Here is a 22067-nt window from a genome sequence, read left to right on the forward strand (position 1 = left end):
TACTATAGATTTATTGGACACATCCAATGCAGAGACTCTTTTCAACATATGGACAGAGATTGTCCACACATTCCATAAGAGATGGTAAAGGATACAAGGTGATTCAGAGACTATGAGAAGGAGAGATCAGGATCTGGGATATTGGCACTTTTACTATCAGCCATACAGGATTTGGGCCTGCAGACCTCTTGATTGATTATTCACTCAGGCCTTGTAATAGACTTCCCCTTGGTTGTGTATTTTTTGTTTTGTAAGTTCCCTAGAAGGCCCTTTTTGTACTTTGCCTTTGGATATGTTGTCCCAAGGGGATCTATTAATAGTATCATTCTTCTCCTGAATAGGGAAAAAATAAAAGAAAACTTCCCATGTTTATGAAAAGATAAAAAAGTGATCAAAAGCATTCTAATCCTAAGGAAAAATTGTACTGTTGTCACAGGACCAGCCTGGTCTCCAGCATCCATCTCGTGGGCCATGATTAGATCTGTTTTATCATGTTGAGGGTGAGGTATCTCAATGGGTGCCTACTGTGATGGGTGATGATGGACCAACTGCCAGTCAAATCATCTATTGCACCACTCAGGAATCAAGGAGGGCCAGAGTCTCAAAATCATTGGGCCAAAGAAGGTATCTGCAGACTCAGCTATTTTGGGAGCTGCTTAACTGATTTTACGGTGGTCAAAGCCAACATCAACAATCCAACACTTGCACAACACTATTAACGTTTTTGCCATATTCTTACATGCAATGATTGTTTATTTCTCCTGATAATGGAACTCTTGCAAGTCCACTTCAAAACAAACTTCTTCGGTTGGATACACTTTTCCCAAAAGTTAGCAAAAATGCAGCAGCTTCTCCAGAAGCTTACTCAATGGGCAAGATTACACATGCCGAAACAAACAATTAGGATTTTGGGAGTAGGATACCTTATTAGAATTTAAAGACTCTTTATCATACAAAGGTGGCCAGTCTTCTTTGCTTGCCAAGATATTGGCCACTTCCTTCAAAGGCTGCAAAGCTGCCATTTCATCAAACATCCATGGAAATATCATCTGCAAAAAGCATAAATAAAACACTTATCAACATAGATGCACACTGCCATTTACTCAAAAGAAGTTACAGCTCTAACAATCAACACCTCTCCTGTAAATAGGACCATCTCGCCATTTTTCGCTGCTTTCACTGCATCAAACTGATCTCCAAATTCATCTCTAACTCTCTGAGCTGCCCAATTTGAAGCTGCACCCTAAACATGTCCATTAAAGGAGCAAAAAGTTAGAACTAGCTTCCAGGAACTGTTCATGTCTGTTCTGGTGTGCAATTTCAAAAATGTTTTTAGTTGTATATATTGTATCACAAATTGTTACCTGGCAGTATATAGATTCATGCATGACTGCATATAATGGATTTGTGTCAAAGGGTAGCCAATTTTCAAACTGCATGCCAGATTTATCAATGTTATTCACTAGGTCTGAAGCTCCATGCTATGAAATAGGAACTGATAACAAAGCTAGAATACCATCCGAAGAAAAGTACTACTCAGTTGTTTCTTCTTTCCAGACAGTAGCATTGGATCCCATGCCCTCTCAAACCTTGCAAGCATGACATCATCAGTTTATACATCAACAAATGATCTTAGAGATCAGTTAGAAACTATCTTAGAAGTTTGCAATCTCACAAGTAATGGAGTCTTTCAAAGCCCCCACTTAATCCTAGTCCTGACAACCCTAAAAGTTGTAGACCACGTGGGCTCAACTTACCACCAGATGGTAAAGGTACCTGTTCCCAATCAAGAAAGGCAACTAGTTAGATTTAAGCATTCAGTGACTTAAGACTTCTCCCTCTTTCGTGCTCTTTTCATCTTTTGCAATGCATAACCTTAAAGAATATAGTAAAATCTGTATGGCTCCAGCACACATACAGAAACCTATGTGCATAGTTATGAGATTGACGCACCAATTATTGAAAGTTTTATATCATATATATTTTTCTCAAGTGTATGGTTTTTTAAACCAATACATACTCTCAAAGGATTGTGAGAGCATCTTCTTAAATTATATATAATGTCTGACTATTCTATTCAAATATGTTAGTATTAAAAATCAAAATATACTATTGACAAAGCTCCAGATGGGATGCTGTAAGCCTCCAGGCCTCCATCCAAGCACATGACACTCTGGCAGGCAGGTAGGCTTCCAGTCAGAGGTTTTAGCAAGTGATGGGTGAAGAGGCCCAGGTGACAATGTGGCTATAATTAGCAGCAAGCAGCTGTGACCAGTTATGGATGGCTTCCAGCAGGGCAGGTGGCACCTGAGAGGTGGGCAGGGATACTTTCCTGCTATTGTATTTTCTACTAGTTGTCTGAATTGAGCTGCTGTGCTGGGTATGGATGGCTTCCAGCAGGGCAGGCAGCACCTGAGTGGTGGGCAGGGATACTTTCCTGCTATTGTATTTTTCTCCTGGTTGTCTGAATTGAGCTGCTGCTGCGCAGGAGTACCATGGGACCCATGTGGGAAATCACACATGCTGTGTGAGGCATTGTGGAATTGTGTGACAACCATAGTTTCTTGTTTCCATCCTGTCAAAGAGGTGTGTGATGTCAAAGTGAGTACCATTCACTGAAGCATATAGAATTGTGCTGGAACTACTTTAATCATTGACCCAGTGGGTGCTAACACTGGTTCGCTCCCCCTCTCTTTGCCTTGTTTCTCTTCAAGCTCTGCATTTGCCAGTTGTGGTGCTGAGAAAAACTACTTCAGAGGAGCAAGACACCTTGCTTTCTTGCATGCTAGAGTTTCTGACGTGGTAATGACTGGTGCTCAGCAATACAAGATATTCTCCTTGGAGATAGAAAAATGTCTGTTCCCTATGCTTATTTTATTTCTATTCGGACTTTGTGTATAGTATTTTAACCTAGCAACTTTTGCTGGTGAGGCTGTTTAATGAAAGTTTCTCTTCTGGGAGAAAGAAAAGGTGAGGTGGCAAGTGTAGAAGCTATGGAGTACAGACTGGGACTAGGTCTCGAGAGTTTCAGAGGTTGTGGCACAGACTACAGTTAATTGATGAGTCAAGCCAGATTTGTTAAAAGGATTGGGGAGGAGTAGATGGCCCTTAGGAGGGACTTGACCTTGATTTAGCATCTCCTGTAGACTAGCCCAGGGATTATCTTGTTGCTGACTCACAATATTCAAGCTAGGACAAGCCAAGCCTGCAGCACAGTCACATGAACTTCTCATTCCCAAGCTCGTAATTCTAGTGCATCATCCTCCCCTCGAAGGTAGATCAAATTCTGGGATTTCAGGAACAAATATGGGAGAGAGCATACTACACATGGCTGCACTTGCTGCGCTATGCTGCAGTACTTCATTGGTTCTCAGACCATAGGCTGAACACAGGCAGATAACCATCTGTACTTTAGACTCTCCCAAGAGGATAGTAACAGAGCCTTGTGACTGGATCTGATATAGACACATGCTCCAGAGACTTGGTAGGAGACCTTACCCACCAAAGCTGCAACACTTGAGCAATCGATTTCTCTTCACAGACAATAGGTTATCAACAAACAGGCTACATGGATGTCCATGTCTCATGCTATGAGCGTTGCTATCAACCAGATCCGAGTATTGTCACACAATCACGAGATTGAGAGGAGAAGATTAGCATGGGTGGACAACGAGGACAGGGTATGCTTGCCTGCTGTTGAGAGATAGAGTCAAAGGAGCATTGCATTTCTAGGTTTTGGCCCCTTTGTCAAGTGATTGACTACCCAAAGTTTGGACAGATATGTCTTGGTCTTTACGTCATGGAGTACACAGGACCTGAAGTTACATATCTAAACGTAAAGTTCTATCGCTACTTAAAATGTACATACTCATATATCTGTATGTATACTAGCACACAGGGCCTGCAATTGTATTTTAACCCACAGCAATCAGTGAAGTTTGTTTTACTTTTCCTATTCAGCTTCAGTACCAATCACTTACAGTTAGCATAACCCCTATACCATAAGGAGTGACCTATCTATGAGCCAGAACATTCATTACCCGGGCCACAGTCAATGCATCATTACTTCAGTTGATCTCAGAGGCCAACTTCATGTTTGTAGACACTTAATAATATCTCTGTCCTCCCTCCCTCCCTCTTATAAAAAGAACACACATTACAAGATTCATAGAAAGAGAAAGTCAGAGAGAGACCCCTCCATGCTCCATTCCATCAAGGTGTAGTACAACTTCTTGAACTTTCTTGACCATTTCTGGGAAACGACCATAGAACTTCTTGTTTTGTTGTAAGACACGCTTGAAGCATGAACGATAAACAAGCTCTGCCGTGCACTTGGGACCCACTGGTGGAAGTCCACCAGTCAATAATACCTCTTTTAACCCAGCTGGAGCAAAGCTAAGGTATGTAACTGCACAAAAACCACCATAACTCTAACCATACAAATGTCAATTTTCTCTTGAAAAAAGTTGATCTCAAAGTTTATGGTAAGAAAACCTGCAAATTGAAGAAAGGCCAGATTAAGAACCTGCCCAAGCAATGTCCAAGGCTCTCCATCAGGAACTAATTGAGCTCTTACATACTCAGCATCTTTAACAATGCTATCTGCTCGAAAGTGTTGTAGGTATTCTGCTTGTTGCTCAGAAGATTCAAATTGGCTTAAAGAGGAGGTTGTTAGTGGAGTTGACAGACCCGTGCCACGCTGCAATGTCACTTCATTGTAAGATATACAATTTTTTTCAAAAACTTTTACAAAGCAACTGCTAACCATGCCTGGTCTAAAAGAATCACTCGAAACTCCTTGCAAGCTCTCTTCAGCCAACCTCCTGCTTCTACAGGACGGGGGCTCTCAAAACCTGGGCCTCCTTGCAGAAAGAGCAAATATGGCATGCGTTGCTCCTTTTCTTCCATCAACAGAAATAATGCTCAATGTCAGAAATGCATAATGTTATTCCCCACAAGATTTCTTTGAAAACTCCTAAGTCCTACCTTTAGGAAGCAAATCATCAAAGTACTCCCACCAAACATCCCCCACCCCCCCCCTTCTTGTGAATATGTGTCCAAGGACTTCTTTTCTATATCAAGCTTAGACAATTTATGAAAAATTTTAATCCAATTATCAATTGTGAAATATTTTAGGAAAATGGATTGAAATTTTACACATGTTTCCAGCTTGGGACATAGCCCCGTCCACCAACGCTTGCCCCTACAATATGATTTATATCTATCTGATATGTTGAGCATCATCCAATTGATACAAATGAAAATAAGCCGTCCATTTAGCCAACCATGAATCAATGTTTATCTCATCATATTCCTTCTTCTCTCCTTTAAAGGGATCAAGTTAGAATTGAAGAGACAATGTCTTCATGGCTGCAAACATAAATGGAAAATAGGGAGTGTGCATCTCGACCAATTGCCGTTGCATGTCTTTGATTTGAGCTTGGAGAATTGCTATTAGAGATGAATCTCCATCAGATTTCATGAAAAAAGACAATTTAAGGTGCTGTGTGTCCATGTATTCAAGTTCAAGAGAAGCCAAGGGACGACCGTCCTCCGTGTATTGAGGTTCAAGGAGCGGGAGTATCAAAAGGAGAAACTCCATGAGAAGCCGTGATAGTGAGAGAATAGGAATAGACCGAGAAAAAGTAAGAAGATGGAGAGAAAAATGTATATTGTGAGAATACATATTGCCTAGAGTCGAGAAAGATAATGTTGAAGATAGTATTATAAACGAAGTGCATGAAATGTGGATTTGTTAAGTCTTCTTTTTAAAAAGCAAGGGGGTAGCTTAGGCACCTTGCTTCCATTAAAAAGTTAAAGATTCATGTTGAAACCTTAAAAGAAAGATTAAAAATGCTAATATAAGAAGCAACCATATTGGGGCGAAATTATCAATTCTCCTTATGCACCTAGATCACATGTGATACATGGAGTGCTCGCTTGTTCCGCCATGTAATCCCCAAGTCAACACAACCGTTGCTACATGTATTAACTTGTGTGAGAAATGCACCAACTATGGAGGAGAGAGAAAACAAGAGACAATGACAGTGAGTTAGCCTAAGCAAGAGAATAGAGTATACTTGCTAAGCTAAAAGATAGAGTGAAAGTACAATACTAGTTTAGGTCATGGTTTGACCTAACCAAACTTCCACCAACTAACTAGAGTTAGGCTAACTTATTCTAGTCCCTAGTGTCACTACTTTAATGTCTAAAGGCACTAGGTCTACACACACTATATTGACACTCAATGTCCACAGCACACGAATTATATGTGTCACAGACATGCCATGATCAAGTGTACGTATTAATTCTTGCTCATGCCACATGAATCCACACCCCATGCAAAAGCACACTTAATAGGACATCCTCGAGCCAACCATGTAAATCCACCCTTGCCATGTCATCATAGAACCTTCTAGAAGGTATGCCATGTCATCCTGCATCATCGATAATGCCATCATTGAACATTCTAGAAGATCTTTAATCGCCCTCCAACACCTATAAAAGGAGAGGGTCACCACTGAGCTCCTCAGTCTTACTAATCCCAGTCTTGGGAGCTCAAGGAGTTGAGACCTCCAGGTAACTAACTTCGAGTTGCAGTTCTAGTTCTTATCTAGTCACGGTATCTAGTATTGTTTTGTCTTCCATTATAACACTTGTTGTCTTGTCACCTTGTAATCTCGTAGTACGAGATCTTGTCCAGTACTCTCTTGTATCTTGTTCATCCCCATCGACGCAAGTCTTGTAATTCTGATATCTTGTATCCATATCTACAATCCCAGGTTGTGGGATCCTTCATATCCTATCGAGTCATGTTATTTATATCTACAGTCCCAAATTGTGGGATTTTTCGTATCTTGTTAAGTTGTCATTGTACCTTGTGCCCCTACGTGGGATTATCTTGTAATCCAAACTCTTGTAACAAATCTTGTATCTAGTCTAGGCTCTCGAGCATAGTCTAGTGCTTCCATAACAGTTTAGCAAGACTACTTTCTAGCCCTACTGAGCATCATGGAGGCGACCCTCAAAAGAATCATGGCCTCCCTTTAAAACCTCCAACAACAAATTCAAGTCTTAAATGAACAAGAAGCGTGCTAGAGAAGTTCAATGGTGACCGTTCGAAGTTCAAGGGATTCCTGCAACAAATAAAGCTCCATATCCGCATGCAACCGGATAGGTATCCAGATGATGCTTCCAAGGTGGAATTCATTGGGACTTTTCTTTGTGGCCAACATTTATCATGGTTCACCCCAATCTTAGCAAAGAATATGTCAGTATTTCATAACTATGAGGCATTTCTTTGCGAACTCACTTCCACATTTGGAGATGTAGACACTGGTTGAGTAGCAGAAACAAAAATTCGGAAGCTATGACAAGGTAACCGCTTTACCTCTACTTATGCATCTGAATTTCAGCAATTAATATGTGACCTCACTTGGCATGAGGAGTATTTTATCAACCAATGGGGTCTTCCAAATGACATCAAGGATCTCATGCTCACTATGCCCGAGACAAACACACTCAACGATTATATCATGCAAGCCATCTAGTGTGATAATAGATTGTTCAAGAGGAAGCAAGAAAAGCGGGAAGAATTAAGGCCTCACCAATGGAACCTAGTCCCAATCAGAGACCCAACTAGAGAAGAAACCAAGCCCAAACCGATGCAAATAGATAATACCAAATTCCATCCCTTGACCCCACAAGAAAAGCAAAGACAAAGAGAGAATCATCTATGCCTATATTGTGGAAACCCTAGACACACCGCCCTAAATTACCCAAACAAAAGAGCAAGAACCCAAAGAGTTGTTGCAACCATCCTCGAGCAGGAAAATGAGGATGTCCCATTGTAAACGAGACTATACAATCGAACCTTGATATAAGAAAGGGCCTCTGGATCACAACCACACCTATGGAAACTTTCCTTGTCACAATCCAAATGATCCTACCGAGAAAGACCCTTTTCCTCAAAGCCCTGGTTGACTCCGAGACCTCCGCATTTTTCATTGATGATGGCTTTGTGAAAAGATACCAGATTTCCAGTACTCCAAAAGACCATACCTGCAACAGCTGAAGTCATGGATGGAAGACCTCTAGCATCTGGAGATATTACCTTGGCGATCACAAATCTCGTGTATGCTTTAATGCCATGTCCAATCCCACAAATCCAATCATCCTTGGAATGCCTTGGCTAAAGAAACACAACCCAAAAATTCGTTGGGTTAAGTAAAAGATTACATTGCATGAAAATCAAGAAAAGTCGGTATATCTAGGAGCCAAAGCCTTTATGCACATAGCAAGGCAAGAGCCGACCTACATGATATATCATATATCAACTCAAGAATCTAGTAAGAATGAGTCACTCAAACTACCAAGCCAATATCAAGAATTTCAAGATGTCTTTGAAAAAAAGAATGTAGATCTCTTGCCCAAACACAGACCATATGATTGTGCTATAGAACTCCATGAGGGGGTTCAACCACCTTTTGGACCCATCTATATGCTATTCCTGATGAACTAGCTGAACTACACAAGAACACTCATGAGAACTTAGCCAAGGGGTTCATCAAGCACTCGAAGTCTCCTACTAGAGCCCCAATTGTGTTTGTGAAGAAGACAAATGGGTAACTTCAAATGTGTGTGGATTATCAAGGACTTAACAAGATAATAGTCAAGAATCGATACCCTTTGCCATTGATACCATAGCTCTTGGAACGCCTTGGAAAAGCTAAGATCTTCACAAAGATTAATCTACGAGGGGCTTACAATCTTATACGAATCAGAGTAGGAGACGAATGGAAGACAGCCTTCCGCACAAGGTATGGTCACTTCAAGTATGTTGTTATGCCATTTGGTCTCACCCATGCTCCTACAGTGTTTCAACATATAATGAATAATGTCTTCTGAGAGCATCTAGATGATTTTGTAGTTATGTACTTGGATGATATCTTGATATTCTCAAAAGATCCAAAAGAGCATGAGCACCATGTAAAATTAGTTTTGAAAACGCTTAGAGAAAAAGGACTATATGTAAAACTTGAGAAGTGTTTCTTTCATCAGACAGAAGTGGAATTCTTAAAGAACAATGTTTCCCAAAGAGGAATCTTCATGGACCCCAAGATGATCAAGACTATTCTTGACTGGCACACACCCACATGTGTTTGCAATGTCCAATGTTTCCTTGGCTTTGCCAACTTCTACATGATATTTATCAAGGATTATTCAAAAATAGTCACACCACTTACCAGACTTGCAAGAAACTTTCATGGACCCCCGAAGCCGAGAAGGCCTTTCACACCCTTAAGATGGCTTTCACCACTGCCCCAATCCTAGTCTACCCAAATCCTACCAAGCTATTTTTCTTGAAGACCGATGCATCAAACTATACCTTAGGAGCCATCTTGTCCCAGCATGGAGATGATGGTCATATGCATCCAGTGGCATTCCACTCAAGGAAGTTTTCCCCTCCAGAGACAAACTATCAGATCCATGACAAAGAACTCCTTGCCATTGTAGATGCCTTTGATACTTGGCGTCATCATCTAGAGGGTGCAGCCCATAATGTTATCGTCTATACAGATCTCAAAAATATAGAATACTTTATAACAATCTGCATCCTCAATCAAAGACAATCCAAATGGAGTAACTTCTTATCTAGGTCTGACTTTGTCATTACCTATCGCCAAGGACAACAACAATGCCAATCAGATGCTTTATTAAGAAAATCCTACCTGGCACCTAAGAAGGAAGAAGAAGCTTTTGATAAAAAATAAGCAATACAACTCAAGTCGCATGATGATTTGGCCAACAACGTCAAGAGAAAAAATCAAGAGGAAAAAAGAAATGAAGTTTGTGAGTTTCAGGAAACTAATGGATTGTTATACTATAAGGATCTACTTTACATCCCTCCTAGAAAGTGAAGACTCCAAGTACTCCAACAATGCCATGACACCCTAGCAACAAGACACTTTGGAGTTAGTAAGACCTTAGAGCTTATGTCAAGAGATTTTTTGTGGTCCCAAATGTGAAAAGAAGTTAAGGAATATATAAAATCATGTGATATTTGCAACAAGGCCAAGGTACCTCGTCACAAACTACATGGCCTCTTGCAACCCTTGCCCATTTCAACATGACCCTAGTCTTCTCTGTCCATGGATTTCATAATAGATCTTTCCAAATCAAACAAATATGACTCTATTCTTATTGTGGTAGATAGATTCACAAAACTGGCACATTTCATCCCTACCACCAAGTTCGTCACATGCACAACTACAACTAGACTCTTCCTTAGATACATTTTCAGATTACATGGACTCCCAAATGACATCATAAGCGATCAAGGTCCCAAATTCATATCTAGTTTTTGGAAGAGCCTTTGCAACCTCCTTGGAGTCCAAGTTAACTTATCCAGAGCCAATCATCCACAAACTAATGGTCAAACAAAATGGGTAAATCAAATCTTGGAACAATCTCTCTCTTGCACCATCAACTACCATCAAAATGATTGGTTTGAGCTCTTGCCCTTTGCAAAGTTTCCTTATGATAATAGTATCCATGCCTCTACCAAGCAAACTCATTTCTTTGCAAACGATGGCCAACATCCAAGGATGGATGTACATCTCTCCAATCAAGTAAAGAACCCTACCACCCGAGATAAAGCTCAATACCTAGTAGATATACACCAAGAACTCAAGCAACAAATCCAAAAGGCTCAAAATCAGTACAAGCACTATGCGGACCAACATCATCTCCAACATCTAACATACAAAGTCGGTGATAAAGTATGGTTACTCAAGCATAAACTCCACACAACAAGGCCCTCCACCAAGCTAGACCACTAGAGATTTGAGCCCTTCACTATCGCAGCCCAAATCAACCCAATTACTTACCGACTCCAACTCCCTAGCACCATAAAGATCCACCCAATCTTCCATGTTTCCTTACTTGAGCCATACTATAGCTCACAATTAAGAGGGGGGAGATCTAATCTCCCACCACCTATCTAGATGAAAGATCATGAAGAATTTGAGATCGAGCATACCTTAGACTCAAGGATATCCGGAGGTCAATTGGAATACCTTGTTCACTAGAAAGGATATGGCATCAATGATAGCACTTGGAAACCCCCAAAATATCTCCAAAGAGCACCTCTCAAAGTTAAAGAATTTCACAAGAGAAATCCAACAAAACTTGGACCAAACCACCAAGCCGCTCCTTGTGGAACTTGTAGCTAGAGGAGGAGGTGATATCACAGACATCCCATGATTAAGTGTACGGATTAATTTTTGCTCATGCCACATGAGTCCACACCCCATACGAACGCACACTTAATAGGACATCCTCGAGCCAACCATGCAAACCCACCCTTGCCATGTCATCATAGAACCTTCTTGAAGATATGCCATGTCATCTTGCATCATCGATGATTCTAGAAGATCTTTAAGTGCCCTCCAACACCTGTAGAAGAAGGGGCTCGCCATCGAGCTCCTCACTCTTGCCAATGCCAATCTTGGGAGCTCAAGAAGTCGAGACCTCCAAGTAAGTAACTTCAAGTTCTAATTCTAGTTCTTGTCTAGTCATGGTATCTAGTCTTGCCTTGTCTTCCATTATACTCCTGTTGTCTTGTTACCTTGTAATCTTGTAGTATGAGATCTTGCTTAGTACTCTCTTGTATCTTGTTCATTCTCATTGAGGAAAATCTTGTAATTTTGATATCTTGTATCCATACGTACGGTCCCGGGTTGTGGGATCCTTCATATCCTATCGAGTCTTGTTGTCTATACCTACGGTCCCGGGTTGTGGAATTTTCCGTATCTTGTTAAGTTATCATTGTACCTTGTGCCTCTACATGGGATTATCTTGTAATTAGAACTCTTGTAACAAATCTTGCATCTAGTCTAGTCTCTCGAGCACAATCTAGTGCTCCCATAACACTGATCGTAAACATTAGCAAAGCTCAAATTAGCAACATATTGCTCTTTCATGGCATCCAACTCAATGTGATAAACCATGCTGAGAGCTGAAATTTGTGGCTTATGTGATAGTGCATCAACCACAAAATTCTTATTACCATCAAATGTACAATTTGAAAATGAAACATAGAGAGAGAATTTGCCCATCTCATATATTTCTCTGAAAACTTTGTTAATGTCAAAAAGTATCTCAAAGTTTAATGATCCATATACACTATAAAATCAGCTTCCAACAAGTAGCATTTCCACGCAGACAATGCATGAATTACAGCCAAGAGCTCTTTCTCATAGACCTGTAAATTCTTCTTTGCATCATGGAGAATTCAACTCTCATAAGCTACAACTTAGCCATCCTGCATAAGAACAGCCTCAATGTTATTACCATATACATCACTTTGGACCACAAATGACTTTCTTAGATCAGGAAACACAAGCACAGGATCTGCAGTCATCTTATCCTTCAACTTTTCAAATGCCGGAATTTCCATTGTTGTCCATTTAAATGGGACATTTTCCTTGTGTAAAGCATACAATGGAGATGCAATTTTAGCAAACTTGCATACATCATGTAGTAAGAACATACATCCGAGAAGTTACAGATCTCATGAACATTTTTCAAAGGTGGCCATGATCGTATAGCCTCAATATTTGCAAGGTCCATACGAATACCATCACTTGATACAGTGTGTCCCAAAAAGTGGATTTCATGTAAAAAAATTTCACATTTCTTGTCATTCATAACCAACCTATGCTTAATGCAACTCATTGAACATAATGTCCAAGTGCTTTCTATGCTCTATCTTATTATCTGAATAAGATAATTATAATTTTTAAAAAAATATCCTTAAAGCTGCCTTATGCACATGATACATCCTTTGATCTAATGTGTACTTGATGATACCTACTTTTCGAATCTATACGGCCGAAAATGGCCACCCCCTACAATCTATATATAACATCATCGATCCAAGGGATCAAAAACCAATTCTTTATCGTGATGTTGTTCAAAGTACGATAATCAATAAACATATGCTACCAACCATCCTTTTTTTGCACCAAAAAGCACTAGAGAACAAAAAGCAAATGAGCTGAGCTGAATTAGTGCTTTTTCTAACCACTCATTTACTTGACTCATTCTCTCTCCTACTAGGCTGCATTGACTTTGTAGGATGGCTTATTAGGTAGGCTACTTCCAAATATAAAATCTATGCCTACTTCCAAATATAAAATCTATACCATGATCTTCAAGCCTTTCAGGCAATAGCCACCTTGAAAGTGACTAAGAGAAGCAATCAGCATATATTTTCAGAAATGACATATGATCCTTCTCTAACTTAGTTATATTCCCAACATTCTCACTATCATCCTTATCCTTAGTGACTTTACATCAAGTGTGAGTGTCTTTCCCTTATGCTGAATAGTGATCTTTTTTGCACGTAAATCAATCACTACATGCATACGGTGACACCATGGCATACTGACAACCCTCAATTAAAGCAATGAGGAACTTTTTGTTGTCTATATATCCTTGTATATGCAACTGAAGCTTTCCAATGAGCGGTGTGACGGCCTCTGTATGGCCTTTAGATGTCATTTCAACTTCCCCCATGGGTCCCATCTCATCCTCTTTGACCCCTAGATGGGCTGCCATGTCTACAAAGATAAAGTTGGCTTGTGCACCATTATCAAAGAATATCAATGCATCCTGATTCCTAAATTTGTCCCATGCTCTGCACAACTCAATAGCATCATAATTGGGCTGATCACTAACAAAATCAAGCACCAATCCCATTGATGATTTGATCTTCTTTCCCTTGAAATCTCCCTAATTTTCTAATTTTTCACCTTGCTACCTATTGGAACAATCCCTTGCAATGTGACCCTCCTGTTCACAAATAAAGCATTAATTAGCAACCATGAATTCCCTGTGTTGTGCCAATGTTTTCGAGCCCTTTCTTTGCTGATTTGGCCCCTTTTCATGCTGATTTTCAGATCTTCCACTTTTCTTAGCCTTACACAACTTTTTATTCGACTTCTCCCTGCTCTCTAGGAAGTTTGAATCCTTCCCCACGCAACAAAGCATCTACAATAGTAGCAGTCTCTATGGGCTGGGACATGCTAGACACAGTGCTTTAATGCAAAAATCCCAAATTTATTTGGGCAACCCACAAACATATTTTTCTACTTGCTCATGAATGGGTATGGGACGATACACAATGGCAAGTAGAAATGCATCCCAAAACTTATTATATTGCTCTAAATTCTTACATTCCTCTACATCAAGCTTATTCCAAGCTGTCATGGCATCCATCTCAAAAGTACTTGTCAACCGATTAGATGCAAACATTTGCTTAAATTGTATCCATGTTGATGGTGCTCTTCCTTGCATTAAGAGCATGGACCACCATTGCAATGTATTCCCCTTCAAAAAAGTGGCTGCCTTTCAAATCTTCAAGAACTTAGTGAAGTTTCCCCTTGAATAGGTTGCATCAAACTGTTAAATGAAAGTCAAAGCTTTAAACCTATCTTGTGCACCACTGAAGGACTCAAACTTCATTGCTTTTCTACCCTCATCTTAGTCCCTTGCTGCCCCTTTGGGTGTCGAGTTATCATATACTAGCTGCTGCTAGTTTTTACAGGAAATTTGTGCGAAATTTTTCATTACTTGCTTTGCTTTTAACTAAACTTTTAAAGAAAGGTATTGTTTATCATTGGTCTGATAATCAACAAAAATCTTTTGATTTATTGAAACATGCGTTAACCCATGCTCCTGTATTACAACTACCTGATTTTAGTAGACCATTCTTTTTAGTAGTTACTGATGCTAGCGGATCTGGAATAGAAGCCGTACTTATGCAAGATAATCATCCAATAGCCTATTCTAGTTGTAAACCGAAACCCTCCGAACTTAAATATTCCACATATGATAAAGAATTATTAGCTGTGGTACAAGCTTTAAGACAATGGAAACATTACTTAATGGGTTCTGAGTTTATGATTAAGACTGATCGACAAAGTATTAGACATTTACTTAGTCAACCTCAAATATCTGACAGACATATCAAATGGGCCGCTTTTATTCAGAGTTTTCATCCCCTTATTCAATATCAACCAGGTAAAGAAAATGTAGTGGACGATGCATTAAGTAGAAGATTGACAATTCATAATATCTCTGTTATATCATTTGATTCTTTAATCCCTATGAAGGATACTTATAATCAGGACATTACTTTTCATGTTGATTGGAATAAATTAGTTGAAAATAACTAGATTCCTATTGATTCACTGTCTTACAATGATGGATTCATGTTTTATGAAAAGAGATTATGTGTTACAGTTCCATTTAGATCTTTTGTTTTGAATGAGATTCATTGTCATCCATATCAAGGTCATAGAGGTATCATATCTACTTTATATACATTGACTGAAGATTTTTATTGGCCACATATGGACCCATAAGCATTCAAGGGTGTAGATACATTACCAAATATGCTACTTTGTGCCCCACACATCAAGCCAATGCTGCCATACATAGGATTATGTACATTTCCATCCATACCTGAATTCATTGGGCCTTGCACACTATGCACTGGCTACTACATACCATAAAGACTTGTGCCATACATTCTTGTATGTAGTCCCTATCCAACTATAGCATGAAAAATCATGCTACCACTAAAGTATCCTAGTTGCCCCTGTCAAAAGTGGAGCAGCAGTGGAAGCATAAACATGTACTGAAATAAACTGCTGAAACACAAGACAAAAAGAGAAAAGAAAGAACACGATACAGATGAGAACTCAGATGTATGCACGGGAAATGGAATCCATATATCTGAACACGAGACAGTCGCATACAACAGTAAGTCACTGGCTGCGTGGGCACTGGCACTGGCTCCTCTCTCCACAGAGTCTGCAGATGGTGAAGATGAAGTGACTGATTGAGGAGGAGCCACTGAGTATAAATAGGCTGAAAAAGTGGGGAGCAATAATGCTGGTCGGACATCATTTAATGCTGGCCGACTGGTGCATAAAATGCTCCACTGGCATAAAATGCCACACCAAAAAAATACCTAAAATACCTAATAAAAATGCCCAGCCCAAATCAAGCTCAGACTCACACATGAGCTGACAAATACTCTGCTAACACCCTCTCTCAGATCATGAGTGATCTGATACAATACAATAGTACAATGAAAAGGGATCAGAAACTATATAACATAGAACCACCAAGTAGAACCATGGATACCCAAGCAGTGGGTGATCAAGCCACCACCAAGGTGCCTCGGAGAGAACCTAATGTCGATGTCGATCGTACCAAACACCTGAAAATAGAGAAGTTCATAGCATATCTCTGTGTCCATCACCAATGTCTCGCAGTAGCATACAAGACTATCCTATCAAAAATGCCTCTGAACATAGGTGACCATGAATTCCCTGCCTTTGGCGAGACCGCCAAAGTGTCCCCTCATGTGAGCTCTAGACGAAAGCCTCCCGCCCTCTGTCAGAGAACCAGCTCATCATGAACCTGGATGTCAATCCTAGCTCCAGGATTTGATTCCGCCAGACTGAAGTCGATGCGTCAGGGATGTCCCTCTTTGGAACCTGTGCACCTGTATAAAAATATAGATGAGGCGCGGCTGCCCCATCTGAACACCCGCTCACACTCCCTCTCTGGCACAAGAGAGTCATGAGGGATGACCTCATCACCACCACTAGAAAGCAGCCGAGGAAGGGGCCACCAAGCCCTTCCCGCGATCCGAAGAAGAGAATCCCTTCCGCGCTTGGGACTTCACCTTGGTCGGAGGATCGGAGTCGGAGTCTGATGAAGGAGAGGACTCATCGGTAGAGTCAGCATCCTGCTTCGTCGTCTGCTCCTTCCTGGAAGCCGCTAACTTCTTGCAGTCCTTCCGCAAATGTCCCTTATTGCCACAGTGGTAACACTGGGCCTTCGACTTCTTCTTCCCGTCACCCCTCTCTAAAGCTACATAAGCCTCACCTCCATAATGTGCCGGAAGCCGCCCCTGTAATCTCAAGGATGTCTCGTGCTCAAGAAGCATCGAGGTCATATGTGTAAAACTGACAGGATTCGATGATATCTGCGCCCGCAAAGCATTGGCCACTCCATCCAACTCCGGGGGGAGCTTGTAGAGGACCGTCCCAATGAGATGCACAAACCAAGCTTTCATGACAGCACTCCATGTGAGATAATCAAGTCCATGTAACTTATCATCAGTGGAAGTGCACGGAGGAGCCATATGGAGAGGATAAGAAGAGAAGTAGAGAAGAGATGGAATTTAGAGAGGAAACACAGCCAAAACACAAGCACAGACTACAGAAAAAGAGAGTTCACATGCAATAGAACCCAAAATCTGATCAATAGAAGACAAAATCTGCTGCAGAAAGTCAAAAAATCAGTCAAAAACTGCCAAAAACAGCAAAAACGGCCTGAAGGAACAGTCACCCAGCCACGAGAGATGCTGAATCAGCAAAACGCAGGCTGTAAACTGGAGAAAACAGGTAGAAAACTGTCGCCAGCAGCTGCAGATGAAAAACGCAGGCAGCAGAGGGTGCGTAGGCAGCAGAGGGTGCGGAGGCAGCAGGCGATGGCAAAACTGCAAAAAACGCAGGCTGAAAACAGCCCCAAAACAGGTCGCCTGGCTGCGACAGCAGTCGTCTAATCAGCAGGGGTACAAAACAGTCCTGAAATTAGCAAGAAAACACAGCAGAAACACAAATCCTGAAAACTGATACCATGTCAGAAGTGGAGCAGCGGTGGAAGCATAAACATGTACTGAAATAAATTGCTGAAACACAAGACAAAAAGAGAAAAGAAAGAACACGATACAGATGAGAACTCAGATGTATGCACGGGAAATGGAATCCATATATCTGAACACGAGACAGTCGCATACAACAGTAAGTCACTGGCTGCGTGGGCACTGGCACTGGCTCCTCTCTCCACAGAGTCTGCAGATGGTGAAGATGAAGTGACTGACTGAGGAGGAGCCACTGAGTATAAATAGGCTGAAAAAGTGGGGAGCAATAATGCTGGTCGGACAGCATTTAATGCTGGCCGACTGGTGCATAAAATGCTCCACTGGCATAAAATGCCACACCAGAAAAATACCTAAAATACCTAATAAAAATGCCCAGCCCAGATCAAGCTCAGACTCACACATGAGCTGACAAATACTCTGCTAACAACCCCATCATAGCATGTATGCCTGGCTATTCAAAATCCATTGGATTGGCACTTCCATGTTAACCTTGTATTTGCATTCCTTGCCTCGTAGGTACCAATTGTTTTGCTTCATTGGTCTCTTTGGGAGCTTCAAGTGAAGGCTTTGGCATTACATTCAATGCACCTTGTTGTCCTGAAGGTGTAGAAAATATCTGATAACTTCTTCTTCTTCTTGCCCTTGCCATCCTTCTTTGGAGCATTCAAAAATCGGGTGAATTAAGGATCCTTTTCTAATTTAGTAAAGAGATTTATTGCTCTCCTCGTCCGATTCTTAAACCAATAATTAAATTCCTCTCCACTTCACCAGTCATCAACCTCATTATACCTTGAAAACCCTGCATCTTGCTCAACAGCAACATTTTCAGCTTGTTGTCCACGGTCTAACCCTTATCCAAGATCAATAGTCCAAAATAATCAAGGAAATTTTTTATTTCGTACTAATAGTGTAGTACCTTATAAAATCTTAAGGTACCAGTTAGTACCATATTTTATCATACCGTACTGTATCATACCTTTTACATCTAACAACCATGGTTATTGGTAAGATTAAAGCATCTCAAAATTTCACATTTGTGTGACACATTCTCTCTCTCTCATTCTCTCCTTCCTCATTCTCCTTCCTCACCAACTCTAAACCCTAAAACGCTCTTTCCCTCTCTATAAAAATCTCTCCCCCTCCCCATCTCCTTCATCCTTTAAGAATTTTGTACTCCCTCGAGCACTCTTGCTATCTCAAGCTCTCTACTTCCTTAAGCTATCTCTACTTCCTCAATCTTCGTATTCTTTCTACTCCCTCAATCACTCCACCCTCCACCTTCTTGAGTCTCCAAATCCATCTTCCAAAGTCTCCATTCTCTCTCTCACTCTCTCCATATACCCAATCATCAATGGCACCTCCTCTTTATGAGGCCTTTCGCTTCCATTGTGCCTACTTCAAGCGAATGAAGAAGAAACCCAACACTTGCAAGTGGCAATGCAAGTATTGCCCCAAGATCCAAATCTCATCCGTCACCCATCTTCTCATTCACATATGCATATCGGGAGGGGAAGCCACACCATTATGCCCCACCATTCCCGACAATGTCCACCAAGAAATTTGTTGGAAATACTTGCCATTGAAGCGACACAAAGGCATTTCACAGGCAAACGAGGAGGTGGTGTCTCTCGATCATGGGGCATCGGATCTCTCCAACTGTCTCTGTTTCCTCCATTGGAGAGACCTTCTCTATCCCATCGAGGAGAAGTCATTCAAGTGGGGCATCTATACAAAAGAGGCAAGCCACACTTGCCTAAGCAATGGGCCAAGCATCCAGTCCTCTCTCTTTTCTCAAAGAGAGGTAAAGGCAAGCCAAAATTGAGATTATATGCACCATAATTGAGTGAAATCTCTCTTTCCACATCCTTAAAGTGGATCGATGAAAGCAAATAGTCAAAGCCATTGCTGCCATTGGTCCATGCAAGGGATGCTACAATGCCACATTCCACGACATGCGTACAAGAAAACTTGATGAGGGGAGAGAGAGAGGATTGATAAGTCACTTCAGCCCGTGCGTGTTGGTTGGGCAAAGTACGGATACTCTATCCTATCCGATGGATGGAGCAACTATGTAGAAAGGGGGATAATAAATATCCTTGTCTCTTGTCCACTTGGTACGTACTTCCTATGAGCAATGAATGCTAGCATAAGGAAAAGAAAAGCCACGAGCTTCTTTATGTATTGGCAGATACGGCAAGCCATCATTCAAGTAATTGATTTGTTTACTTGCAAGTTGCAACTTTCCAAATTTACTAATTTGATTGCTTGAATATTTCCAAATATATTGATTCTAACTTCATTATGCGTCACACATGATCTAATAGGTTGGTGCACAAAACGTTGTGCAAGTTGTTACGGACGTCTCTAATTGTGTCTCTATGGAATGGAAACTTGAGGCCAACTTTCTATCCATAGTATGGACACCATGCGCCACACATTTCCTAGGTCTTCTTATGAAAGATATAGGCAAGTTGGAGTGGATGAAAAGAATTGTGGACGATGCTTACACAATCGTCACTTTCATCAATGGCAAGGTTTCAGTTCTTGCAATTTATCACTTATACTCGAACTTGGAGTCGAAGAAGCCTTCAAAGACACACTCTGCAACCATGTGGCTTCTCCTTGAACGTCTCTATGGCATTTGCAACAAGCTCCAAAAGACAATCATCCAACAACTTCAAGGAGTAGCTTGAAGGATAATCCTCATCGAGTCAAGTAGAAGTAAAGGCCGTTCAACAACTTAGATTAAAGGAGGAGTTTTGGATGGATGTGAGGGGCATTGTTATTAGTGCCACTCCCATATACAAGGTCCTTTGCATGATTGATATGGAGGAATCTACTATCATAAGGATGCGAAATTTTAAGATGCTTTAATCTTGCTAATAACATTTGATTAAATTATTAATCAAATGTGCAAGGTTGTTTAGCACGTGTTGCACATGGTAGTTATTTCATGGTAACAAGCCAAGGACCTGCAGGATGCAATGGGTGTCAAAGGTGAAAGTTATGATAAGTTATGTTGACTGGGTTTTGATGGTCAGCCGGTATCAAATGTGATCCTAGGACAATGGTTTCACCAGTAAGTGCTAGTGATGATACTAGGGACTAGCATTAATTAATTAATTAATGTCAATCTAAGGGTCGACAGAGATTGCAAACCACGTCAGGTTGCAAATGGTCTAGCCAATTAAATTATAGATAGCCACATTTAATTTTGGGTAGGGTCAAAAGGGCTGAATTTAATTTTTAGAATTATTTAATTCTAAAAAATAAATAAATGATTGGATAATACTGAAAAATGGATTTAGAAGGCTGCTACTTGGCAAAAATGCCATGCAAGACTAAAAAACGTCTTTGGAGGCTAGAGAGAAACATTCACTGCATTCAACTTGCAAGAGAGAGAAAGGAGATGCTACTAGTCTGATCTACAGCCATTGGAAAACCTTCTGAGGCAGCCAAGGGTAAGAGAAGATCGATCAACAACAGCTAACAGCAATTTTGAGGCTTCCTAGAGCTAGTGGTAGCTGATGACTGGCGACAACAAATTCTGGCATCCCTGGCAATAGATGACAGCTCCTAGGCAGTATTTGACAAACTGCAACCAATCTAAAGGCCTTTTTGGCAAAGAATTCTTGAATCTCTCTCTCTTCTAGCATTCTCTCATCTTCTCTAGCTTGTCCTCAGTCAATCTCAATATTTCTCAGCCTTTTGGATCAGATTTCAATCAAATTTGATGGACAACAAAGAGATCTCTATTGTAAACCCTAAATTTCTACAGGAATTAGGGTTTGACAGCCACCTCGAGACCCGAGCCAATTGATGAAGGCATCGTACACTAAATTTTGCACCCTAAAATTTGTCCAATTTTCAAGGAATTCATATGTCAGCCCATTCATTGTAATTTGGGGCAGCTATTTGCTTGGTGGTTCCATTTGTGTAAGTCCTAGGTGAAAAATCAAGGGGCAATTGGCCCGAATTGATTGCTGATTGTTACTACAACAAAGGGGGTTTTAAAATAGCAAAGGAAATTGCGAATCTTAGCTTATACTCATTCCATTGGCAATTACATAAAGAAATACCAAAAAGGACGCTAGTTTTGGGACCAACAAGGTGTCCAATATCCGAGATTATTAAGGTAATTTGTGCATTTTAAGTTATGTTCATTTGCTAATTGCAGGAATTACCACCCTTTCCAAGAAGGGAAGCTGGTTTCATCTACTATCGACCTTCTCTATCATCTTACGGCAAAGGCAATAGTGGAGATACAAGCATTGACCATCTTGGATGAGGAGGCTCCTTCATGATAATCCTTTTTTTT

At 40.7% G+C, this 22067-nt stretch overlaps 1 protein-coding gene across 6 annotated transcripts in view; it reads right to left on the minus strand.

Moving 5' to 3' along the window:
- LOC148040619 (alpha/beta-Hydrolases superfamily protein) overlaps positions 1 to 22067 on the minus strand; it is a 105071-nt gene that overhangs the window by 31954 nt on the left and 51050 nt on the right. For 4 of the 6 annotated variants that reach the window (XM_087701341.1, XM_087701327.1, XM_087701334.1 and 1 more), the window contains exons 3-10: positions 4771 to 4901; positions 4495 to 4699; positions 4194 to 4408; positions 1676 to 1776; positions 1517 to 1589; positions 1365 to 1433; positions 1136 to 1243; positions 924 to 1049 (exon numbers count right to left, since the gene is read on the minus strand). In XM_087701341.1, the coding sequence (XP_087557467.1) occupies positions 924 to 1049; positions 1136 to 1243; positions 1365 to 1433; positions 1517 to 1589; positions 1676 to 1776; positions 4194 to 4408; positions 4495 to 4699; positions 4771 to 4901 (1028 nt within the window). Of the gene's footprint in view, positions 1 to 923; positions 1050 to 1135; positions 1244 to 1364; positions 1434 to 1516; positions 1590 to 1675; positions 1777 to 4193; positions 4431 to 4494; positions 4700 to 4770; positions 4902 to 22067 lie in introns of all 6 variants that reach the window. The other 2 variants (XM_087701329.1, XM_087701337.1) reach the window with 1 other exon arrangement.

The sequence above is a fragment of the Lygodium microphyllum genome, chromosome 2, assembly GCF_053477565.2.
Source record: "Lygodium microphyllum isolate KBCC chromosome 2, Lygodium_microphyllum_v1.1.10, whole genome shotgun sequence".
NCBI classification, from domain to species: Eukaryota; Viridiplantae; Streptophyta; class Polypodiopsida; order Schizaeales; family Lygodiaceae; genus Lygodium; species Lygodium microphyllum.